The 24,360-nt window shown below is 35.4% G+C and overlaps 1 protein-coding gene across 1 annotated transcript; it reads right to left on the reverse strand.

Annotated features, from left to right (window-relative positions):
• Window positions 1–6,955: 6,955 nt before the first annotated feature.
• On the reverse strand, window positions 6,956–21,406 carry LOC146135565 (Na(+)/citrate cotransporter-like). The gene is made up of 15 exons (XM_083396078.1): window positions 21,299–21,406; window positions 18,718–18,846; window positions 16,777–16,913; window positions 15,970–16,090; window positions 15,396–15,426; window positions 14,956–14,988; window positions 14,523–14,580; window positions 13,633–13,815; window positions 13,097–13,219; window positions 12,619–12,705; window positions 12,015–12,119; window positions 10,704–10,911; window positions 9,579–9,684; window positions 7,869–8,062; window positions 6,956–7,103 (listed from the first exon to the last, which is right to left on the reverse strand). Exons 1-15 carry the CDS (start codon window positions 21,404–21,406, stop codon window positions 6,978–6,980), a joined length of 1,749 nt encoding a protein of 582 aa, XP_083252204.1. The 3' UTR covers window positions 6,956–6,977.
• Between the last annotated feature and the right edge of the window lie 2,954 nt (window positions 21,407–24,360).

The raw sequence follows: 24,360 nt of genomic DNA on the forward strand, positions 1-24,360 counted from the left end.
ATTTCACCTTAAAGTCAAATATCCCGAATCCGTCACTTTTTCGTAGTGGTTTTACGTAGTGGACCTTCAATAGCTCTGAAAAGGGTACTTTGAGCCGCGACAAAAAAGTTTGCCGACCACTGATTTAAGACAAATACAAACTTTGTTTAGGTTTAGGATTTTTATGCATCGAGACACAAAATTGTCATGTATCTATAACGACTTATATCTAGGAAATTGCCACTTAAACTGTAGCCAGTTTTACCGCCCAAAATAAAATTCCCGTTCTACTTTTTTTTTCCGTTTAATGACAAAATGAACTCGAGTCATATACTTTGAATCACATACGTAATAAAAATGCAACGTCATTCACGTAAATCACAAAGAAAAAAAAATTTGACACGGCGTACAACTTTTTTAATTAAATCGCTAAATTGACTTGACAGTATTTTTGTTTTTGTAAGTTTATTTTTAAGCCTCATATCAACTTGAGTAACGAACGTTTCAAAATAACAGTAATTCTCATATACGCAGGTTTTTTTTAAGGTTTGGTTTGGGTGACCGCTAAGTAGTTTAAAGAAACCGCAAGTGTTTCATTTAAATACCAAAAAGTTGCAAGTCCAAAATTTGGGAAACCGCTGGAGAAATTTGGGGGACCGTTTCGGTCCCCCAAAACACCTTAAAAAAAACACTGCATATACGCACAACCTCGTTATTAATTATATTTGTGATTGCAGCTTAACTGTACCACATCATGTTTACAAAAAAAAAAGTTTAAAACAGTTGCAACTCATAATAAATAATTTGCTGTTGGGATAGTTTTAAAAAACGCGAATATATTAACTGGTGATAGGAAGGAAAATGTTCGACTTTTTTTTTAATAGAAGTCAGCCAAAGGCGGTTGACTATAAGTTGAGTTTACAGTCTAAACTTTAGACCAATCTGGAACAGTTTCGCGCCAATATTTTATTTCTATTTATGTTTTCCCCTGGTGGTAGATGCGCAACAAGAAGAAACCTACGATTCCAACTGATTCAGCACAACTGACGTATACGACCGTGACTCAGCATTTATCATATTCAGCGAGGTACAGCCATAAGACCGAACAACAGCCATAAGACCGAAATAAGAACAACATTTTCGTCAGATTAAAAAACGTTTAAATCGAAATAAATAAATCCGTCTGGATAAGACCTAAATGATAAGAATCAGGCCTAAACAACATTTACCTAACCCCGAACCCCACCCCTAAGTATTTTTCTAACTCCATTAATAATTTCAACCCTAACCCATTTTCTAACCCACTAATTAACCTACAATAACCCCAAACAGGAACAAAAATCCGTTGCCAAAACAGCGGCGCCAGAGCCGTTATTTTGGCCATTCAGGCCTTATTCGGGTACGATTTTGATCTTATTCTGTACTGGAAAGTAATATGCGTGTTTAGCTTTATTATATCGTTGGTTTTATTACTATGGTTTTATAAATTGTTTTGCTTTAGGTTTTGTTGCTTTGTCTTATTGTGTTTTCCCAAATGAAAATACCTTGTGGTAAAACATAATTAGAGCTTCACTGTGTTATTAATTTCCGGGTAATTTCCGTTGTTAACACCGTTATTAAAATCGTCGGTGGTATTTGTGAATAGCAAAGGGGTTATTATATAAAAAAGTGTTTATTGAAATTACGATGTAAAAGTGGATAAACTTATAAAAAACAATGGTCTTGTGAAAAAGGGGCGCTGGTCTAGAATCCTACCACTTTTATTTAAAGCAACATAACGAGCTGACAAAATTGTACCACCTCCACCACAAACAAAAGGTTTAAATATTTACCTCTTATACCAACCTACTAAATAAACCTATCATTGTAAAACTGCGTAGAATGATGAAATTTGGAATTACCGTCTGAACTATTTGAAGAAAACAGAGCCTGTTTCTGACTGCGCCTGTTCATTTTTCATTGTGTTTAACCTTTACTTTAAAAAATTGTAGACTGTCGTTATTGTACAAAGATGATAAAAATGTGTTTGTTTTACATTTAGATAACTTCTTATTCGGTACCAAAACATATCATCGAGTTGTGCGGGTTATCGCTTGCAAAAAAACATATCTATATTGCGTATTACTCGAAACATTGGCTACTTTTCCACAAAAAAAATCACTACTCCGCTTTGCAACTCGGACCCTACCTTCGTGGTGGCACCTGTTCGCTGGTGGAGACAGGTTTAATAAAGGGCTTGGCTTAGAACATCACTAACGTATTTCCGGCCCTTTTATTCAGTTGGAAGAATCGAGCCAAAACGACATTCTACCAGCTGAGTTCCGCAGGCGAAGAAAAAAAATAGTTTTACGGTCTATTGTTAAAATAACGCACTTCACTTTGCAATAGACTGCAGGTAACTGTATGTTGAGATTTGTTTGTGACTATCTTGGCCTGATTTTTTCAAATGATTTGCTTTAATAAATTAATCAAAATTTACCAAACTCATTGAAACAGAACATTTTACTTAATTTTTGCTACCATTTCGACCAACAAACGAAAGTTTTTTTATGTAGTTTATAACCTTAATTTAACACAAAGTTTTTGCATTACAACAAGCTAATAACACCTGACTTGTGGCTTTTGGGCGCAGCAAATTGCTCCCGTTAAGAGCTTCACTGGATAGGAATGTATTTGGCAACTCGGTTTTGAAGTGCTAACTGTCACTTGTAGCTTGCTAGCATAAAGTTTTGGCGGCGAATTAATCTGCACGCAGAAAATCTGACATTGTCAGAATAAATAATGAATACTGAATAAAATTAACCACTGGTAGTACATTAGTAATAGATCGGGATTTTTTTTCCAAAAATTCGAAAAATTAAAAAAAAATCGAAAAAAACTTTAAAGTCGTTTTTAAGCTTTATTTTAAGTGTTAGGGGGTTGAAACTTTACCATGTTCTTTTTACGTCCAAGGCGCATCTACGCACAAAGTTTCACTCAAATCGGAGAAGGTCGATTTTAAAAAAATGCCAAAAATCGCGTTTTTTTGGATAAATTTTATAAAAAATGTCCATTTTCTCGTTAATTATAAAGAATTTGACTATATAAGTATCACCGTTGCATTCATATTGTCCTAGCGCATCTTCTGTGAAAATTTCAGCCTAATCGGAGCAGGTCGAAAAAAATTCGAAAAAAATCGCTAGTATATGAGCGTCGAAATTGGCCAATTTTGCCGATTTAGCCCTATGTTATAAGATAGGGAACACTGATGATGTGAAATGCCCTATAATAAATAGTCGAGCGTTATATCACACAGACAAATCTCATTCTTATAACTATTTGTAGGCTGCGATAAGCTTCATGACGTCAACCTGTTAGAAGTCGTTTTGGGAAAATTGTTGATTTTGAAATCCAACTTAAGATGAACTGTGTATATTCACCAGAAGTCTTTTAACCACCAATCTTTAGAATCCACAAACGCTACTGTTTTTGAGAAAATGACTTCAGAATGAAAAAATGATAATTTGCGGTTTCTCAGAGTCCGTTTGGACAAACTGCGAATATTTCGGCTGGCTAAAAAAATTTTTGTTTTTTTCTTAGGATAAAACAAAATTTTCGTTTTCTAATATATTTTTTGTAAGTTTTTTTTCAAAGATGTATTAATTTCTTTAGCCGATTTTTTTGTTGAGTTGTTTTTTGTAGGCGCGATGTTTGTAACTTTGTAGTATAGTATTCTGCCACATCCAGAAAAAGACATTGTTGGTTTATGAAACAACTGTTCGTATATTAAGCTGCAACCAACTAACTATAATAACACTTACGAGCAGTCTTCTTACAATCGCCCATCTAAGTACAAACAAAGCTCGTAGTTCCTTAACTTCCTACATCGGACAAGCTCACCCAAGGTTTAGGACTTGTCAAGCAGCACTTCGCCGATCTTGAAGAAGACCTGTTTAAACCTTGAATTTTGTTTTAAGTAATCCTCTATTAAACTTTCGTTTGTTGGTTGGCGACGAAGAGCTTATAGTTTCTCCGTGAGAACCAGACAGTGAGAATTCAAAATTGTTTATTTCGTTTCTATTGTTTTTCACATTTATATTTTTGCAGAAGCCGCTTTCACAATTTGAAGCAAATGATACAAAGACTTTGAATTTTACTTTTAAACGTTACTGTTGAAGTTTACAATGTAATAGGCGTATAACATTTTTTTCTTCTTTAATTAACGGGCCGTATTATAGCTTATTTTTATCTTTTATTTTTTTATTTTAACTAGTAATAATCGCGCCTCGGATAAACTCCAACTATACGATATGGCCACTGTACAAAGTCAAACTCAGTTCGTTTACTTTTTATTGGTGGGCACCCGAGAAGAGCGGTTAAAAATTTGTTTTTCGTTAACAAGTAATCTGCGTTTAAACTTTCGTTTGTTGGTTGATTCTCGTTAAAATATGAATCAAAATATTGTTATGAAAATTAGAACGTTTCACGTAAGCGACGACGCAGTGTGATTTTTGTCATTTTTATATTTTTTTATAACGCAAGTTAGGTTCAATGTCGAGGACAAGTATATATATTTTTTTTTCATTATTATATACTGGTCTATAAGCTAAAAAGTAATTACACCCATATGTTTTAAAAAAAATAAGAAAGCTTTTCATTATATTTGAAAAACATAAATGCGAAAGCTATAATTCTACAATAAATCGGTTTTATTGCCTTGGTTACGGTTTTCTTATGGGTTTGTAAATAAGTTTTTTTTTTTTATTGGTTTGTAAATAAGTTTTCTTTTTTTTTTGCTAACTAAAAAAAAGCAAAGAAAGTAAAAGGTAAAAGGGGTAGTGACTTTATCTTCCCATTGGCCAAAAAGGAGGCCGGAGATGTCTGAAATGTCAGTAATGGTTCAGGCCCGCCTCCGGACAACCATTCCCAAAGGGAGATGGTGCCGCCACAGGGAGGTAGGGCCCGAGTTATAACTGCGCATTGGCAGAAAGTCAACTTTTCGCCTTTTTGTTTGGGTGTAGGTAATAGGTAATATATGGTAGTGTCAGTATTAGTAATAATTTCAGTTTCTATACTGGCCAAAAAAAACGGATTTACCCGGGAAAAAAAGGCCAGGACACAAACCCCACAGTGATCCGGTTAAAGACCGTTTTAGGCAAAGTCGGCAAACTGTGGGCCGCAGAGCCAATTTTATTGGCCCGTGTATCACTTTAGAATTGCTTAGTTGTATAATGTATTTGTGGGCCGCGTGATAGTCGTGCATTCATTGTCGTGCAATTCTTTTAAAAGTTGGTGTGGCATATAATTTTTAAGTTGGTTCAGCTTAGAAAGGCCCACGTGCCAAATGTGGGAGCCTGTCCAACTATATTTTTGCCAACTTAAACTGTAAGTAACTAAAAAGATTGTTGCGCTTCGCACGTTTATTATTCGTTTTATAGTATGTTTTACATTATCATATGTCAGTGTTTTGGGCACCAAGGCGCCGTATTATATTTCACCTTAAAGTCAAATATCATGAATCCGCCACGTTTTCGTAGTGGTTTTACGTAGTGGACCTTCAATAGCTCTGAAAAGGGTACTTTGGGCCGCGACAAAAAAAGTTTGCCGACCACTGATTTAAGACAAATACAAACTTTGTTTAGGTTTAGGATTTTTATGCATCGAGACACAAAATTGTCATGTATCTATAACGACTTATATCTAGGAAATTGCCACTTAAACTGTAGCCAGTTTTACCGCCCAAAATAAAATTCCCGTTCTACTTTTTTTCCCGTTTAATGACAAAATGAACTCGAGTCATACACTTTGAATCACATACGTAATAAAAATGCAACGTCATTCACGCAAATCACAAAGAAAAAAACAAATTTTGACACGGCGCACAACTTTTTTAATTTAAACGCTAAATCGGCTTGACAGCGTTTTTGTAAGTTTATTTTTAAACCTCATATCAACTTGAGTAACGAACGTTTCAGAACAACAGTAATTCTCATATACACACATACTTGTTATTAATTATAGCGTTATTGCAGCTTAACTGCAACCCATCATGTTTACAAAAAAAAACAGTTTAAAACAGTTGCAACTCATAATAAATAAACTGCTGTTGGGATAGTTTTAAAAAACGCGAATATATTAACTGGTGATAGGAAGGAAAATGTTCGACTTTTTTTTAATAGAAGTTAGCCAAAGGCGGTTGCCTATAAGTTGAGTTTTTGTAAGTGCGACAAGACAAACAAAAGACAACATGAAAAATGGTAAAACCCGTTTGTAACCTGAAAACCGAATTTTACCCTTCCAGCATTAAATAATTTTTATAAATAAGTTGTCTTCAATTAAGCCTTTTTCGTTAAATAACGTTGTGCAAAATAGACAAAGATATAAAATTCCACCATTTGTTAATTTTAAGTATGTTACGCGAACACGTGTGGTTAAAAAATACTTCTAGATGGCTAAATTTACCTTCGGAAAAAATTCATTTACAATTTCTGTCACCAGAACTGGACTATTATTTTTCATCGTTGAGTAACACTGGGAAGTTTGTTTCGAAAATCATTTCACTTGAACTTGATTAAAACACTGTAAAGTATTCTACACAAAAATACCTGAGCCACTTAACATAAATATATATTTGCTGAGTATCAAAATAATTTAATTGGCACTATAGTTATGTACGTAATTAAGTAGCCTAGTTCAATACGCTTATAGTAACTAAAGTAGAACTTGAAACGTTTCGGCAGGGCCAGTTTTACCAATAGGCATAAAACAAAATTAGTCTTTGGCTGAAACCTAACAACTGGAACGCACATTGCACGGTTTAGTGCACAAAAAAAGTATTACTATACGTGCCTCAACTGACAGCAATTGGCAATTTATTGGCTTGTTTTATAATATTGTGCAGGTCCCACCCATGTTTACAGGTTCCATAGATAGTTACAAGTAACGGCACTGTGCTGCAGCACGGGTATTTCCTAGAGTACTGTGGTTGCAAGGTGAAAATGCCGTCACGGGTGCTACTTTCAGTCTGTGAATGTCGCATTTAGGTTGGACGGGTTGTTCAGGTTGAAGATTGCAACTCCGGTCGAATTCAAGAACGCGTTCAGTATGAAAATGCAGATAAAGTTTAGGACCAAGCCCGTGGAGACCTGTAGAACAGAAGAATATAATATACTTTAAGCTGAAACACTTTTGAAAGTAAGGATTCTGGACAATCAAATGTAAAAAATATTCTTGCGTTTGCATTAGACAAGTTTAAGCCATTAGCCTTTTATGCATGCTTGCTTTTTGTACATAAACTAATGATGACTGTTCATAAGGCGAAATATATATTTGTGTAAAATTTTGAGAAGTAATTTTATGTTTTAAACCTGTTTTTATAAATATTCTTAACATTATTTTTTATTCTAGTTTTTTTAAGTGGGGGTCAAGATCTAAAGTCGGGTCAAGTCAAGTATTTTTGAATAAATAAGAAGTCAAGTCCCAGTCAAGTTTTAATTAGAGCAAGTCAACTTCAGGACAGGTCCTTGTCATAGAGATAAATCGTTAAACTAGAATTTTTTTCAAAAAATAAATCATAAATTGCCAACACATAGCAAGTACGTTGTTTTATGTGTTGGGATAAATAGCTCAATTTTATAGAAAAGCATTTGATGAAAACAGTTCATTTTTATCCAAGTTATTTGTCCGAAAGACAAGTCTCCAAATGACTTAATTCAAGTCAAGTCATTCAAAAACAGTGACTTGAGTGCACTTAAGTCAAGTCCTTGGTCAAGTCCTTGACTTAAGTCATTACAGCAGTGGGGCTTTGTATGTTATGGTTACAAAATACATTGACTTTTTTGCAAATTACTTGATAACAAGGCTTAAGCAATGAATGAACAAAATAAACTACTTGAAATTTGCGATCTCACCAAATCTTTGACTTTCAGCGAGCCGTAAGAGAAGGCGATCGCGTTGGGAGGGGTTGCCACGGGCAACGCAAAGGCGAAGGAGCATGAGATGGTGGCGGGAATGGCGATGTAGAGGGGGTGGATGTTGGCGTGAGACGAGAGACGACAGAGAACCGGGAGGAAGATGCTCGCTGTGCTCACGTTGCTAGTAAACTCTGCGAACAAAAAACAGCATTGTAAACAAGTCATTTGACTTAAGTCCCAGGCAAGTCATTTTGAAATGACCTAAGTCCCAGTTAAGTCATTTATGAAATGACTTTATGAAATAAAGTCCAGTCGAGTCTTTTTTTTTAAATGGCAAGTGAAGTCCCAGTCCAAGCCATCAGTTGCCCAAGTCAAGTCCCAGTCCAAGCCATCAGTTGCCCAAGTGAAGTCCCAGTCAAATCACTAATGTAATAATAAAACGATCAACCATTAATATGGGTAAACTCGACCGGGTAAAAGCAATAGATTAACTAACAAGTAACTAAAAACACATTTAGCAATCTAATCGTTTTATGTGCAAAACTTGCGATAAATAGCTGAATTATAAAAAAAAACTTTAAAAACAAAACACTTAACTTCAACCCAAGTAATTTGACATAATGACTTAAGTTCAAGTCAGGTCAATTCTCTAAAAGACCTAAGTCCAAGTCATGTCAATTCTCTAAAAGACCTAAGTCCAAGTCATGTCAAGTCATTGACTTAAGTCATTACAACACTGCCAAAAAGCAACGATGTAACGTTGTCACCGCATTTCAGTCACTGTCTTGAAATATATTTAAAGCGGGGGTTCTTGTGGCCCATGCCCCCCTGGGGTACTTATACTAGGTTTAGGGGGTCTATGAAGGCCTTTTGAAATATTAGTGTATTATTTAAAAGTGATGAAATTTTAAAGAAATGGTTTATTTTATAAAAAAAGTTTACACTGATTGTATCTAAACTTTATTTCAATTTCACATTTTCGCCTTGGAAACAGCAGATTTCCGAAGTGTCTTTTTATTATGACATCGATTTATGACGTCATCTGAAAAAAGTCATGCCCAGTCTGGTACACGCTGAGCAAAAATTTGTTAGGCGGTCCGCGGTAAAAACAACTTCAAGAACTTCTTATTTAAAGTGTCGTTTTTTAAATGACTTAACATGACCTGAGCGTTTTTAGGCAAAACCACCTGTCTTGACTTATGTATTTTCGGAAAAAATGGCTTGAGTTGGATTGATTTTTTACTTATTTTTTTTTAACTTAAGTAGTTCACCAAACTGAATTGACCTGAAGTCATTAAGACATGTTACTTGCGTTTAATGAAGTGTATTCAAAAATTTGTTTATACGAAAATGGACTTTTTAGCATAACATTTGCGTGTTAAAAAGATTGATTTATAACTTAACCTATGCGCAAATTTGACACCTTGTCCAAAACCTTCATTATGGTAGGTTATTTTGACCAAGGTTTGGTTTATTGTATAATCCAACAATATGTTAAATTCCAATCAAAATAAAAAAAATAACATTTTTTACATTGAAAAAAAAAAATTCCCGATTAAGGAAAACAAATGTAGTGTATAAAACTAAAACATAGTTTTAATCTATTCCATTAAGCTGGTCTTTGCAATATCATATGTCATTAAACTGGTCCTTGCAACATACTGGCGAGGCTAGTTTGGGTCCGTATGCAACCAAAATCTTACTGACCTGTCAGTAGCGAAAGAGTGATAGAAACAATCAGCGCAAAAGCAGCCGGCGGGAAGGAAGAAAGTCCGGTAATCTTATCGCCGACCCAGTCCGTGAATCCTGCATCCTGCGATAATATTTGCGCTGTTTAAGGTATATGCAACGTTTTTTGTTAAAGGTATATATACCGGTGTTGTAATGACTTAAGTCAATAACCAATGACTTGACTTAAGTGCAATTAAGTCACTGTTTTCAAATGACCTGACTTGACTTAAGTCGTTTGGGTAAAATGAATTCCTAAGTGAACTTAAGCCACTGTTTTTAAATGACTTGAGTTGACTTACGTCTTTCAAACAAATAACTTGGGCTATAAAAAGGATTTGTTTCATAAATTGAACTATTTATTTTACTTTTTGCTCATAAAACAATTTGTTAGCAATATGTTGCGTTTTTGCTGTTTCTTTAGTTAAGTTATTGACTTGGACTTGAGTTATTTCACAAATGATTTGACTTGGATTTAATTTATTCAGCAAATTATTTGTACATAAAACAATTTGCTTTCTATATGTTGCGTTTTGTGTAATGTTTAGACGTCACTGCTCATAATCAGACTAGTTTACCAATTTTATTAGTTTAACGTTCAATTTTTTTTTTATTGTTTTTACTCATTATTTATTTCAAATAACTAAACAGCATTAGTCGAGCAATATAAGTTTCTAGGTTTCAGACATTTTATGTAGATGTTATGGATGCCCGATAATATCGATTTTGAGTCGATACCCGGCGGTATCGTTGCCGGCCCGATACCAAATTAATATTTGTAATTTAGCCATAATTATCCGATGCTGCAATTTCTAAAGGTAAATTGATCAAAAAGAGTAGTTTAACAATTTAATTAAATTTATTCACGCTAAGGCAAATTTTATTTAAAAATATAGTAAAAGGTCTCGTTAAACGTTTGAATTCAATGTATTTCGTTTGTTCACGCATAGTTATGGCGTCATTTGTTTTCGATGGGATCTCGTTACTTTTTTTAAATATCGGGTTAAAATGTCAAGTTGCGGACATCTCTAATCATCAGTATTTCGTATTCAAACAGAATGCGAAACAAAAAAGCACTAAGCGTCAAATAAAATAGCAAATTACTTCGCAACCCCTAGCCAGGGCAAATCCAGCGCCCAGCAGCAGCACGACATCCCAGGCCAGTCGTTTCTGGGCCACTTTCCACGGCAGGAGCGGGGCAGAGGGCTTGGGCTTCTCCGAGGTTTTGCGGAAGACGCGGAACGGGTTTTGGGACGGAAAGACGAAAAGACTGAAGCTGACGATGATGGCCGAGGTCGAGTCTTTCATTAACCTGGAAAAATCAAGAATATGTGCTATAGTCTGGCCTTGACAAATAATTATTGTTGGCCTCTGACTTTTTGTATAATCCAAAAATATGCCAAATTCCACTAAAAAATCGAAAACGTGTTTTTTATATTACGCCATTGAAGTAATCCTTAAACAAAGGCCAGTATATACTTAAAGAAATAAATCTCCACTTTTAAAAATAAAAAAATATAGTTTATAAAACGAAAACATGTCTCTTTTGGCAAAAATAAATCACCTATAACATTAAGCTTCTATTTGCAATATCCTGGCGAGATTCGAAGAAGTATCAAGGATATGCCACATAGTCTGGCCTTGAAAAAAATCTTTTTGGCCTATTATTCGTCCTTTATAAAAGTTATGCAATAAGGGGTAATACCAGAGTGGAAAACAAGTCATTTTAGAGTTTTAATCACATCAATTTGTTTTTAGTCATTTTAATAAAAATACTAAAGCCATAGGAACACTAAACACGGATCTGTTGATTATCTTCAGTAGAAAGAGAGTGGCCAAATAATAGATAAAAGATTCATTCTTTTATTAGCAACTAAAGCCATTATATTAAAAAATCGTCATTTTGCTGTTTTTAAACGTACACTTGTATTTATACGCTGATGATGCCATGAGGCATTGCCGAAACGGATTGTGATTCAACACAGCGATTTCTACATTTGAAGGTAAACAACAAAAACTAAGGCTAACAACAAGAAGTAACTAAAATTATTAACACCAAAGCAAATTTTGGCCCACCAGCCTGGCAAAAAATACCTTTGGATGCTAACTTCATCGATTTTACTTGTTTGAGCATAGTAATGACGTCATTTGGTATCAGATCGGATCGCAAAGCTTTTTGTAGAAAAAATCGGGCATAGGTATCGGAATAAAATGTCAAGTATCGGACATTCCTATTCCCTATTATGTATATGCGCCCAATAATCATGTTTCAAGTTAAACCAACGGAAGGTTAAAAAAAATATTTCATTTCGTAAAGTGTCTTTAGACATCACATATTCTGGCCCGCAACAAAGAGAGCTGCTATACACAGTCAAATACATGTAAAGACTGAATGCAAATCGTGTTTGAAATAACCTGTTAGGAAACAAGATTTTCCAACCGTCCACAAATTTCGGGTCTCGTGTGAGCCAAAGAACTGCCAGCACGAGAAAGTGGCCTAAAACAGCGTATTCGCCAAATCTGAAAGCAAATGCTCAAAGTTAATTCGAGAAACAAAGTCTCACAGAAGCAATTTCGTCTACTTTTAATGCAGCTGTATTCGAAGGTTCTGGTTTCCAGAAGCTAACCATTCCCCTGTCTTCCCGTTTTTTTTAATTATCAATTTGTTGTTAATGGTTTGTCCTGTAAGGCTTGTTTCACTTTTACAGGAACTTGTGACACCGCGGATTCCAACAATAAGATCAAAATTAGAAGAATGAATGCGGATAGTTTTGGAAAAAATGTCAGAATGAAGCACAGTTCAAAGTATAACAGGGAATGGGACTTAATTATAACTAATATTGTCGGAATAAGAATAATCGGAAGATGCCTACAATTTTTAGGTTCACCAAGAACGGATATGTAATATAGCTTAATATTGAATTTCAAAGCCCAATACCTAAGATTTATTATTAAAAAAAATTAATTTTAGTTTTTTGTGCTAGAAACAATTTTCGTTTGCAATCCCAACCGTACTTACTTGATTACTCCCAAATCTTGGTAAGCCTTTTTGAGGTAACGCGATACTCTTCGATCTGTTTCACTCTCGCTCTTGGCCCACAAGTTTCTTTAGAAAGAAAAAAGCTGACAACATGAAATCTATACTAGGGCGCACTATGCACGGGTCAGTAATGTAGCTTGATAATAAATTGCAAAGCCAAAAGGTCGAGTAGATCGACATCATCTCGAATAAGACGTTTCGATACGAGCTTGTATCATCTTCAGTTAAAGTGATATTAGTTAAGATTTACTGAAGATGATACAAGCTCGTATCGAAACGTCTTAACAAGATGATGTCGATCTACTCGACCTTTTGGCTTTGCAATTTATTGTCAAGCAACATTAATCTAGTTTACAAGAAAGTTTATGTAACAGTTACCACTCTTAACTGAGCTATTACTGAACCGACAAAGTATACTTCAACGCAGGTTAAGTCCCTGAAACATTTACGATTTTACCTGAGTCCAGTAAATCTAAATTGCAACCAAAGCCAAGTTAGAAATAAGCAGACGAGCGATATCGGCGCACTGAATCCCAACCAAGACAAAAAATCAACGCTTTCGCTCGACCCTGTTCCGAACCTGAAAAAGCACGACAACCATTCGTCAAAAATCATATCTTACTATACTTTCGCCTTGATGCGTACAAAAATGTTCAACAAAATAACTAATTAAAAATATTCAGTAAAATAACCAAATAAAAAATGTTCAGTTAAGTAACCAAATCAAAAATGTTCAGTTAAATAACCAAATCAAAAATGTTCAGTAAATCAACCAAATAAAAAATATTCAGTAAAATAATCAAATAAAAAATATTCATAAAATAACCAAATAAAAATATTCATAAAATAACCAAATAAAAAATATTCAGTAAACTAACCAAATAAAAAATATTCGATAAAACAACCAAATAAAAAATATTCAGGAAAATAACCAAATAAAATTTGATCAAGCCAAGTCACGATAAGGGTTTAGTTACAGCAGAAATAACTTACACTGAGTCAAGAGTTCCCGGTAATATAAGGTTTGCCGGTGTACCAATTAGGGTTGCAAAGCCCCCGATATTGGCGGAATAGGCCACGCACAACAGCATTGCCTTCCGGAGGTTTTTCGAGAACCTTCGCTGTCGCTCCAACTGCAACAACAGAAAAAAATGTATTGCAGTTGAACTCAGGGCACTACAAAGAGGCGATTTTACGCTTTCAATACTAATGATTCAGGCATTAAAGCGCCCAGCCATGTTTACACTTGCAGCTGGCAAAAAAGAGCGGCGACCGTGTCGCAACGGAACTGGATTTACTTGCGATGGGTTTCCGTTAAGTACAAATTATATTGACAAAAAAAAGTTTTCGCGCTTCGCGCTTTCATCTTTTCTGATATTAGTATGTCATTTTTGTTTTCGAAAATATATTCAACTCAAGGGCGTCATGCATTCTGTAGCACGTTGTGCAGTATAAACTCATAAACTTTACAAACTACCATTTGTGTTGTAAACCACTATAAAATACAATATAAATATAACTAATCTCCGAGCAAAAATTCGTTATCGGCCACTGACCCATGTCATCCCTACCCCTTAAAAAGCCGCGAAGTCGCTAAGGGCGATTTATTAAAGAAATTGTAAAGTAGACCCTTGTATATAGAAATTTTGAAAAATAAAAACACCAATGTTTTTTTTTGTCCGATAATATCGGATCGAATCCTCTACCCGATGCCAAGTATCAGTATCGGTACTGGTCCGATACTAGGATGGTTAGTATTGGAATTTCAGCGTAGATTTGTGACTCATGTTATGCAGTATAGACTCATAAACCTAATAGATAGGCTCTTGTATATGTGCAGAAAAGGGTAGAGTAAACACGTAACGATTTTATATCATAAACACCTAGTCAAAATTACCTTGCTGTTATCCGTTTCTGGAACTACCGCAACTGCTTCAATGTCTATAAAAGAAAATTAAAATTTACCAACAGATAATAATTAATGTATGGTGAATGTCCTATAGATCAAGTTTTTACCCTTGTGATCAAACATACAGGTGTGTTTAGATTTGGAAAGGTTAACATGAGGCTATAATGTAACATTTAATAATATATATATATTTTGTTTTAAATATTTTTAACACATTCCTTCTCATATTCTCGCCTTTGATTGTTTAAAAATGTAAATAGGAGTTATTTTCGTGATCCTTAGAAAACTTGGTAATTTTTACGGTGATTTAAGATTAAATTCATGTAAAATAAAGAACTTAAATTAGAAACATATTTGGGTAAGTTTTTGGAGAACCTGTAACTTTCTATGAATATACGTTAAGTTACCTTTAGTCTTCTGCTTGTTGATAAGTTCCGTTTCTGTAACAACAAATTAAGGCTCCTTAAAAATGTGACCTCTTTTGTATGGCAGTGGTTAACTTAAAAAGTTTTTAAAAACTCAAGCACCTCTGTTAAGATATTGATTTTATTTATTTTGCAGTTAGTACAAAAACATTTAATTCCATTTTAAAACTGACTACAAGATGTCCATGTTATATTTAAAACAGCAAACACTATTACATAAGCTAATAAAGCAAAAGCTAAATTATGAGGATATAAGCTGTTCATAAAAAACGAAAAAAAAACGACTAAGGAAATATAAAAATATTTTATAATCCATTTAAAGCCTAATCCGTTTGTTTTTCAAATGCTCTTTGAGGTGCTAAACGATTCAAGACCACATCAGGACGACCATTTACGGTGTACTTTATTAACTGTTCCAGTACCTTCAATGTTGTCATCCCTTTTGCTTGAGCCCTAGTAAAACAATAACAAGAACGCTAAATCATGTTAATCTCGACTTCTGCTTGCCTAACAATAAATACTGGAAGTCAGGTTTGTAAACAAGTCGGTTAGAAATGACTGAAGTCCAAGTCAAGCCACGTTTGAAAAACTTCAGTCCAAGTCAAGTCGTTTGTAAAAAAAATTTAGTCCAAGTCAATTTATTTCCAAAAAAATGACATGTCAAGTCCTCAAGTCATAATAATCAGAGCAAATCAATATCCTTGTTATAAAAATTAAACGTACGGGTTAAACTATTTAAATTGGTTTATTAGTCCAAAACAGCAATGCCCTCTAATAAAAAACTACAAAAACCCTACATATTGAAAGCAAAATGTTTTACGTGCAAATCTTAAGATGAATAACCATTTTTTAAATAAAAAATGCAATAAAAACACTTTATTTCAACCCAAGTTCTAGTCAATCATTCGAAAATCGTGACTTAAGTGTGCTTAAGTCAGGTCAATCCAAAAAAAAGAAAAAAAAAGTTAAGTCATTACAACACTGCTGGAAGTTTACCTCGATGTTGGTCATCTGCTTGTGAACCGCCATAGCAATCGGCACCATCATGGCAGCAGTGGCCGTGTTGCTTATCCACATGGACAGGAGGGCTGTGACCGACATAAAGCCAAGCAGGACCCTGAAACGGAACAATAATTTTAACAAGCGATATTTAATGTTTAGCCGTATGACAACTCTAAATTACCAGCAGGAGTGTTATAAACAAGTCATTTTGAAACAAATCAAGCCCAGTCAGATGTTTAGAAAACTAACTAAGCGTTAGGCAGGTCGTTCCAAAAAAATACCCAAGTCAAAGTCTTGGCATACCGAAGTCCGGTTCCAGTCCAGCTGGTATGGCAGGTCAATTCTAAATTTAGGTCATTTTTATAGAGTAAAACGAATTAGATTACAGCCATTGATAAACTCATTCCATCTTTAGCATTAGTTCGCTTGGCGACTATAAACCAATTGTTTTTCTCGAAAAAATGACGTAAATATTCCAATCTTTCAAAGGTTGTAGATAAATACAATAAATAATTGTCCAAGTCATTTTCCAAATTGACTTACGCCAAAGTCAAGAAATTAGTACAAAAGTTTAAATACAAGTCAAGCCATTCTATTCAAAATACTTAAATGAAGTCTGGTCATTTAAACACTGGGCTGCGAAGTCGGAGTCGGGACTCGACGAAATCGCACATTTGGCCGGAGTCGGACCTATGTTTTTTTTGAGTCGGATTCGGGTTATTTTTAACCGACTCCGCAGCCCTGATTTAAACACTATGATTTTGGTGCAAGACTGAGTTAAGTCATTACAACGCTGGTTACCAGCAAGGTTTCGATCCGATCAAGAGAAGCACCCTTAAAGCGATTCGACGGTGTAGGTTCCACTCTTCTATCGCAACCGCCATGATGAGTCCGCCAAGGAACAGAAAGTTCAACTGGCGCATGTAAGACATGGATACCTGCAAACGCAGAAAGATTGTTTAATGTAGTGGTGGGCAACCTATATCGCAATGCATGACTACAATTGTCGCACTATATCAAAGAAATAATAAAAAACGTATGCTGCTTGCCTGTAAGCCTATGACTAGAAAATACGTACAGCAGCAGTTTAATTACCTATATATAAAAGTGCTACTAAGAATAATTCTTGTTCAAATCGTGGTGGTAATTTTCATTATTTTATTGTTCGACGTCTATTTGTTGGCTAGACAGAATGTCTATAAATTTCAAATAAACTCGAATTTCATGAGTCGGCATTGCCGATTTCAAAACACTAAAATATTTTCAAAACACTAAAAAATTGCATTAAAACACGCTATATTTGCTGGATATAAAAGAAAATCCTAAATGCAGGTTGAAGTTTTAAATTGTGGGGTGGTGTTAAACTTTTTTTACTTGGCTAACTCATTTAGGTTATACTTAATGATGTGGACCCTGTTAATTTTCAAATTCAAGGAAGTAAAAAAAGAAGCAAAATTTATTAGGAATGAAAATTAACGAAAGAATGATGCGGTTAAAAATATACATTAGTCAATCAATTTAAAAAGATTTTGTGCTTAGACATAATTCATTTCACTGGCCTTTTTGTGAGCGAAATAAAATTAAAAACAACAGCATAAAAAAGTTTGGTCTTTTTCTTAATATTCGTGCAGTTCTTTCTGGTTTTGAAAAAAATTCGCTCAGAACCAATTTAAATAAATCTAACATAATGTGAACATACGTTATATTGCAACAAAACATACCTATATTAGGGGTTGTGTAGCAGTGTCATTTCGTTACATTAAAACGACATATTTAGAAAATTGCGACGTCGTTCTCTACTGCTTTCCATTGTATAACTAGTTGTGAATCTCCAGTCTAACCTTGTCATTTCATTTGTTTAAAAAACAAATATTGTATAAAAAGCAACGTAATTATGTGATGTAGTAAAATTTTAAACACCTCTTTTCCTTTGGACCACTGCAGTATTTTATGCATCAAACAGGGCGATAGGAAACTAAAGAGATATTATGCGCATTGTCTCTCGCAGAGAAGGAAATGAAGTTCGACAATAAATGTTGCCATCGTGTTTATAAAAATACTTGCGAAAACGAAGATGCTTGAAACGTCACAAGATCGTTTGTTTGAAAAGTGCAACACTGTAAACGAAGAGTTTTCTATTTGTAAGCCTGCTATACATTATTCGCGCGGGTAAAATACTTTGTTTTTTGTCTAGTAGATAAAGGGCACCAACCTTTTCAATGTACGTACCCTTCTAATATATTACAAGTTATTATGAGCCCTTAGGGTCTAAAAGTGTTATACAAAACATTTTTTCGCCGTTATTGACTACCCCTAAAATTGCAATGTGCTGCCGGAATACATCTCAAGTATCGACCTTATTCAAACGTGACGTTCTAAATCTAGAACTATAGGGTATTTATCATATGAGAGAGATTGTCAAGTGTGCCACGAAAACTGTTTTTTGTATTACCGATATAAGCATACACGAAAGCATTTTCGACCTAAATATGTTCTATCCATAACAAGTTAATAATATTAATAAGACATTTAAATATCGTTTGTCGTGCGTTAAGGCCGAGTGTAAAATTGTTGTTCTGTTAAAAGTGTGCTTTGAAATAGTTAAGAATTTTTTCAGTGTGCCGCAAGCTAAAAAATTTGAGAACCACTGGGTTAGGCAAAGCTATTAAACAAGCAACTATACCGTGAATTCATGTTATGACAGTTACAGCGAACAGTGTGTGCGGTTTCAAGGGCACTTACTCTGTCGGCGGTTTGTATTCCAAGCATCGGAAAGAGTACGATTGGCAGCAGGGAAGTGACCGCCAGTGGACAGGCCTCTGTTGTCCAGTAGGTGGCCATCAGGCAAAGCACGAAGGCGCACCGTGCAACCTGCAAGTGAACCATAACAATTAAAATTAGATATAGGAGTCGATAGCTAGAGCTAAAACAATTCGGTCATAGTATTATAGGTTTTTGTCCTCAAAGCAAAGGCCTCTAGTGGTGCAGACTCATAAACCTCTTTTACGCACCTACATACCACTATACGTCATGTCTGGAAATTTAAAAGTTTCACGATCTATACTTTTTGCATAATGCTCCGAGCGAAAATCGTTCTGAAACATACCATAGAAATCCAAAAAAGAACTAGATGGTAGTCGATAGCTACAAAAAGCTATAACGATTCGGTCACAATATTTTAGTTTTTTTGCCCCCCAAGAAAAGACCCTAGGGGTGCAGACTCATAAATCTCTTATACGCACAAAAAATTAAAAGTTCCACGATCTGTACTTTTTGTATAAAGCTTCGGGCGAAAATCGGTCTGAAACATACCATAGCAAACCATAGCAAACCGTAGAAAACCATAGCAAACCATAGCAAACCATAGCAAACCAAGAAGAAATAACTGCAAAAACAAGATATGTCCCAAAAATAAATTTTCGGCCCATATAAAAATATGTTTTTCTCGTTTCTGCTTCTGCTGTTTTTGTCACGCCTCTGTCTTCGTTTTTTTCTGTTTTTTCATGTTGTTGTAGTTTTTTTCTGTTGTCGAGTGAATCATTCCCGCACGCCATTTAGTTTTTTGAGCCGACAATGCAGAAAAAGTAAGCGAAACCATTACAAAGAAAGCGAACCATTACAAATAAAACCTAATTTACGCGCCATTGTATCCGACGAAGCGTTACACTCCTCTGGAAAAACTGATTCCGACCAATGTGTTTTCCGTTGAAATGCCCCTGGAAATATATCGCATATATTTTATAATTGTCAACATATTGAAAGCTAGTGGGAAGAAATACATCTTGGATCTCTTCAAAACTGTGAATTTCCTTACAAAACAACCCTGTTATTCCTCTGTTTGGAACTGGTGTTGACTATGATTTGTTGAATTGTTTACTGCTATGTGCACGGTTCGTTGCATTGTGTTGCAACTTGTAAGTATGCCAAGACATTACCGCCGCTTTCTATATGTTTGTTTTTATGATCAAGTCGATTAAACACCCTTTATCTGTGTAAAAAATTCTGAAAAACTCGCAGCTCATAAAGTTGGGATGGCTTTTAGCCCAACCTGTCGCTTCACATAGGTACTATTTTTTATTCTCGTTCGTTTTACTAGTTTGTTGTTTAAGCGTTAGATTAATAATAAAACTGCAAGTGAAACGGCGACAAAAACGGCAAATGCAGCGTTATACGTGAAATTAACGTTTCGCGAGAAGGCTTATAAAACGCATAAAGTCGCATATGGACATACATGCAGTGTTGGTAATCTAATACCCCGATGAGTGCCATTTTAAATCTGTGGGTGAACTATATTTAAACACCGAGAGTTCCTACCTACGTATATAGTAGGGCGGTGCTCTTCAACCGGTGTGAACAAAATATACATGGGGTGTACCAGTACGTATATTAATATTTAACACTGATCGCTGTTTTATGACATGCAATAGTACTCACAAGCAGCCTGCAGCCATAATCGAACTTTACCGACAGGGTTTAAAACTTTGGCAGCTTCGCTCGGTTTAATAAACATGATGATATTGTTAAGCATAATGATTTTTCATACCGCTTTTCACCTCAGTTTACCTTTTAGGTAAAAAGGATGGATGGGCTCGTCACAACAACTTTAAGGGTTCACCAAACGAAAAAAGGTTGAAGAGCGCTGTATTAGGGTATATCTGTATGGAAATCAAAGCCAATCGAAGCAGGATTATGGCTTTCGATCACTGCAATGATGAAGCGTATACAAACATGTTGAATATAAAGTTTAAAAGAGCAAAACACACGTACAGTGACTGATCCTGTGTTTGCTGGGATTTTTTAAAACTTATTTTAACTTGCTAAACCAACAGCACTCGATCGGCTAATCAGGATCCTTTGTGAGTATATGACGGCAATACCACAAAAAGGCAGTCTGCGATGGGAAAGGGTGTACCACATTGGTGGGGTTACTGGGGTGTATAGGATACAGCACGACAATAAGCCTACGATCAGGTATCATAATAACTAAACAGGTTTATTACCAGCCTGTCTGGAGTGTACAATTCATGGCACAACATGGTTTAAGCGTGCGTAGCTTGTTAGGCGATATTTTTTTAAATTGTGACATCATAACCAAATATTTCTCTTGGTTATCGTTTGTGAGTTACCAATTAGTTCATTACCGTTAATAGTTCATTTATTTTGCAGCACAACAGGGGGTATGTTTCTATATAAGTTTAGTGCATTGCGTGGACTGGGGTGTACAAGTTCTTCAGTAAACGTAAAAGCGCATACTGTTCCAAGAGAGGTTGACAAGCACTAATGTAGAGAACCCCATATGCTATAAACACACTGTTGAACTTACCGGGGTCTGTCCTACAATGATGATAGGCAGAAGTGCCAACGGGGCCAAAACGATGATCAGACTCTTTTTGAATCGCCAGGCGGTCGCAAGTACACTGCGCAAGGTCATCGTGGATAAGATAAAAGGCAAAACAAACAGGACAGAAATAGCTCGGAATTTCACGCCTTAGGGGCCTATGCCTGTAAGTCAACGATCCTGCTTTAAAAATGCGGCATTAAAATCATATTAAAATCCAATGCAAACTGGATGATCTGGTTATTTTACATAGGTTTAAGACCGTAGTAAATTGCCAGTGCACTCTAAAGACACAATTACAGACTCTTTACCCAGCACAGCTGCTATGCAAATAGCAATACATTGGTTCCAATTCACCTTTACGAAATTATTTTTATTGCCAACTTCAAGAGGTGAAATGCACAATGCCTCACAAACAAAAGTACAGTTACAAAGCAACTTTCTCCAAACAATCAGGCTCCAATACGAAAGCACGTTACTCGTTTGATGTAAGGACAGGGTAAAGGCGACATAGTAATTTCCAGAATAAAATCATGCCTTACACGAAAAACGAACATCCGTTTTAACTTGTATCTCAAATATTAGCTTGTATTTTTTAAAACTGTTCTGACACCATCCAATTTTGTCATGCCAGTGATGTGTACTTCGTACCAACATTCCACTCAAGCGCTAAACTATAGCTACTGTCACATGTTACTGTTTTTGTAAAAAAAAATGCACTTGTTATATTGTCGTATCGTATAGGAAGTCCGAAGCGTGTGCTTCGTAAGTCAAAAAACAAGGGCGCGGTAAGAGTTCACATCTACGAGACTAATCCGCGTTTTGTATTTAAATTTGATTGCTGTTTTATCGCCTGTCTCTAGACACGCCTAAGTTGCCTGTCGGCTGCTACAACTGCTTCTATTATATGACGAATACTAATTAAAATGTACTGGTGTTAACAGGAGCAAGTCAAATGAGTATAACACTTTACTTCGGCGCCCATTTAGAAAACCCAAAACTTACTAAAACAATTAAAGTTTAGGCAGCAATTTTATCAAGATTGAAATTCTGCAGTCGCGCAAACGCTGATTTTGCTTAACAGTGCAACTCGAACAGCCTCTTTTCGCTCTATTACTACGAGAGGCTTATCGCTATACAGTAAGCCGGCAGTCGTCGAAGGCACACTCGCGATATTGAGGTGATAAAATACTTCCTTTCCCGTAAGGCATTCGTCAGCGGAGCGCACTGTCGAACACAGGCCCTTGTTGGTCTGACAACTTCGATCTTATAAAGAAACGGGTGTAACGCAAGTCTGAAGTCGTAACTATTGTAATGTTTTACTTTGCTGTTTGCTAACGAACGTAACTGGGCTATTGTTGCGGGTTGAATATTTCCAAGTTGTAACTGTCACAATCGCGTATCTAAGTCGGCATGATGTATGCGTTAAAGTCTCGTGGCCGCTTCCGATCCGACATTAGAGCTTCCCTAAGCTCGTCAATTACGATTCGGTGCGACAAAACGGGACGGAAGACGGCTAAGGGTTCTTTTAAATTCGTAAGCACTTTAACGTAGTGTTGTAAACAAGTCATTTTGAAATTACTTAAGTCCCAATCAAGTCACTTAACGAAATCATTGCTTTGAAACTAATCATTACACAGACGACCGTTCCGCTTTGGTGCCGATGATTCACGCTTGAGTGCTTGTATTAAAAACTCTTTATTCTTGCTTTGCGAACTTTTCATGTTATGCAACACTAGTATTGTAATAACTTAAGTCAATGGTTTGACTTAAGTGCCATTAAGTCACTATTTTCAAACGACTTGACTTAACTTGACTTAATTCTTTCGGAGAAACGACATGGGTTGAAATGAAGTGTTTTCATTAGGTATTTATTTTTACAAAACTAAACTATTCATCTAAATTTTTGCACATAAAACAAATTGCTTGAAAAAAGACGTGAATGGGACTGAAGTTATTTCACAAATGACTTGTTTACAACACTGTGCAACACTATAACAACAGAGTCATACTGTTAATCCATGTGGCACGCTTAATATGGCCTGTGGCTTAAGTGGCCTAAATATATTAGTTATTTTATGATGTAAAGTCGAACCCTTTGACATGTTCGGTCCAGGGCTGGTTCGGACCAAAAATTAAAATATTCTAAACACCAAGAACAGTTCCGATTAAAGTTTAAAACGATCTATTAGTTAAAATGATGCTCCAGAACGACCAGAGTTGTTTCTAAACCGAAAGGTTTCATTTGTAACTAAGGCATATGCGGTGATCCAGTGTTGTAAACAAGTCATTTTGAAATGACTTAGGTCCCAGTCAAATATTTTGCAAATAATAACAAGTCCCAGTCCAAGTCATCATTTGCCCAATTCAACTCAATATTTGAGCAAGTCAACTTTAAGTCAAGCCATTGACTCGAAAGTAAAACATAAAATTATGAAAATCAGTAAACTCGTTCGATTATGACAGTGGTTCTCAAAGTCTGGGTCGCGACCCAAATATGGGTCGCGCAGGGTCAAAAAATGGGTCGCTCCATGGTGATTCAATTCTGCGCAAACGAACTATTTTCATTTCATTTTTCAAGTATTTTCAATTCAATCATAACTGAATTATTGCATGATAAGCTTTTCACGTGGATTCAAATCTGTAACCTGGATTATTGCATCATAAGTGGTTTTATGAACGTTTTGATGGCAGCCAACTACAGTAGCTGCTAAGACTGGTGTAAGCTTTTAGTCACCACAACAAGCTACGCTGATATTATAAAGGAAAAAATTCAGTTTCACCAATCACACTGAAATAAATCAATCATTTGTTTGTAATCAACCATTGTTTCATAGAACTGTGTAAGGCTACTATATCTGGTTCTCGTGCCTTTTTTTTACTTCATTCATATCAGAAAAAGTACATTTTTTTTATGTTTGAGGCTTGGGTCGTGAGATGCTTATAAAACTCAGATTTGGGTCGCAAAAAAAAAAAAAAAAAAAAAAGTTTGAGAACCACTGGATTATGAGGTCTTAAATAACATTCATGAAGTAAAACTTGACAAT

The sequence above is a fragment of the Ascidiella aspersa genome, chromosome 8 (genome assembly GCF_963924565.1).
Source record: "Ascidiella aspersa chromosome 8, kaAscAspe10.2, whole genome shotgun sequence".
In the NCBI taxonomy this organism is placed as follows: domain Eukaryota; kingdom Metazoa; phylum Chordata; class Ascidiacea; order Phlebobranchia; family Ascidiidae; genus Ascidiella; species Ascidiella aspersa.

Bases quoted from the DNA above. Each gene is read 5' to 3' on its own strand.
- LOC146135565 (XM_083396078.1), bottom strand. From the start codon at position 21,406: ATGACCTTGCGCAGTGTACTTGCGACCGCCTGGCGATTCAAAAAGAGT. The intron at 12,706-13,096 runs GTAAAATCGTAA...TTCTTTCTAAAG, and splicing joins TTTAGATTTACTGGACTCAG to AAACTTGTGGGCCAAGAGCG. The intron at 8,063-9,578 runs GTCAGTAAGATT...TTTTGTTCGCAG, and splicing joins CACTCTTTCGCTACTGACAG to AGTTTACTAGCAACGTGAGC.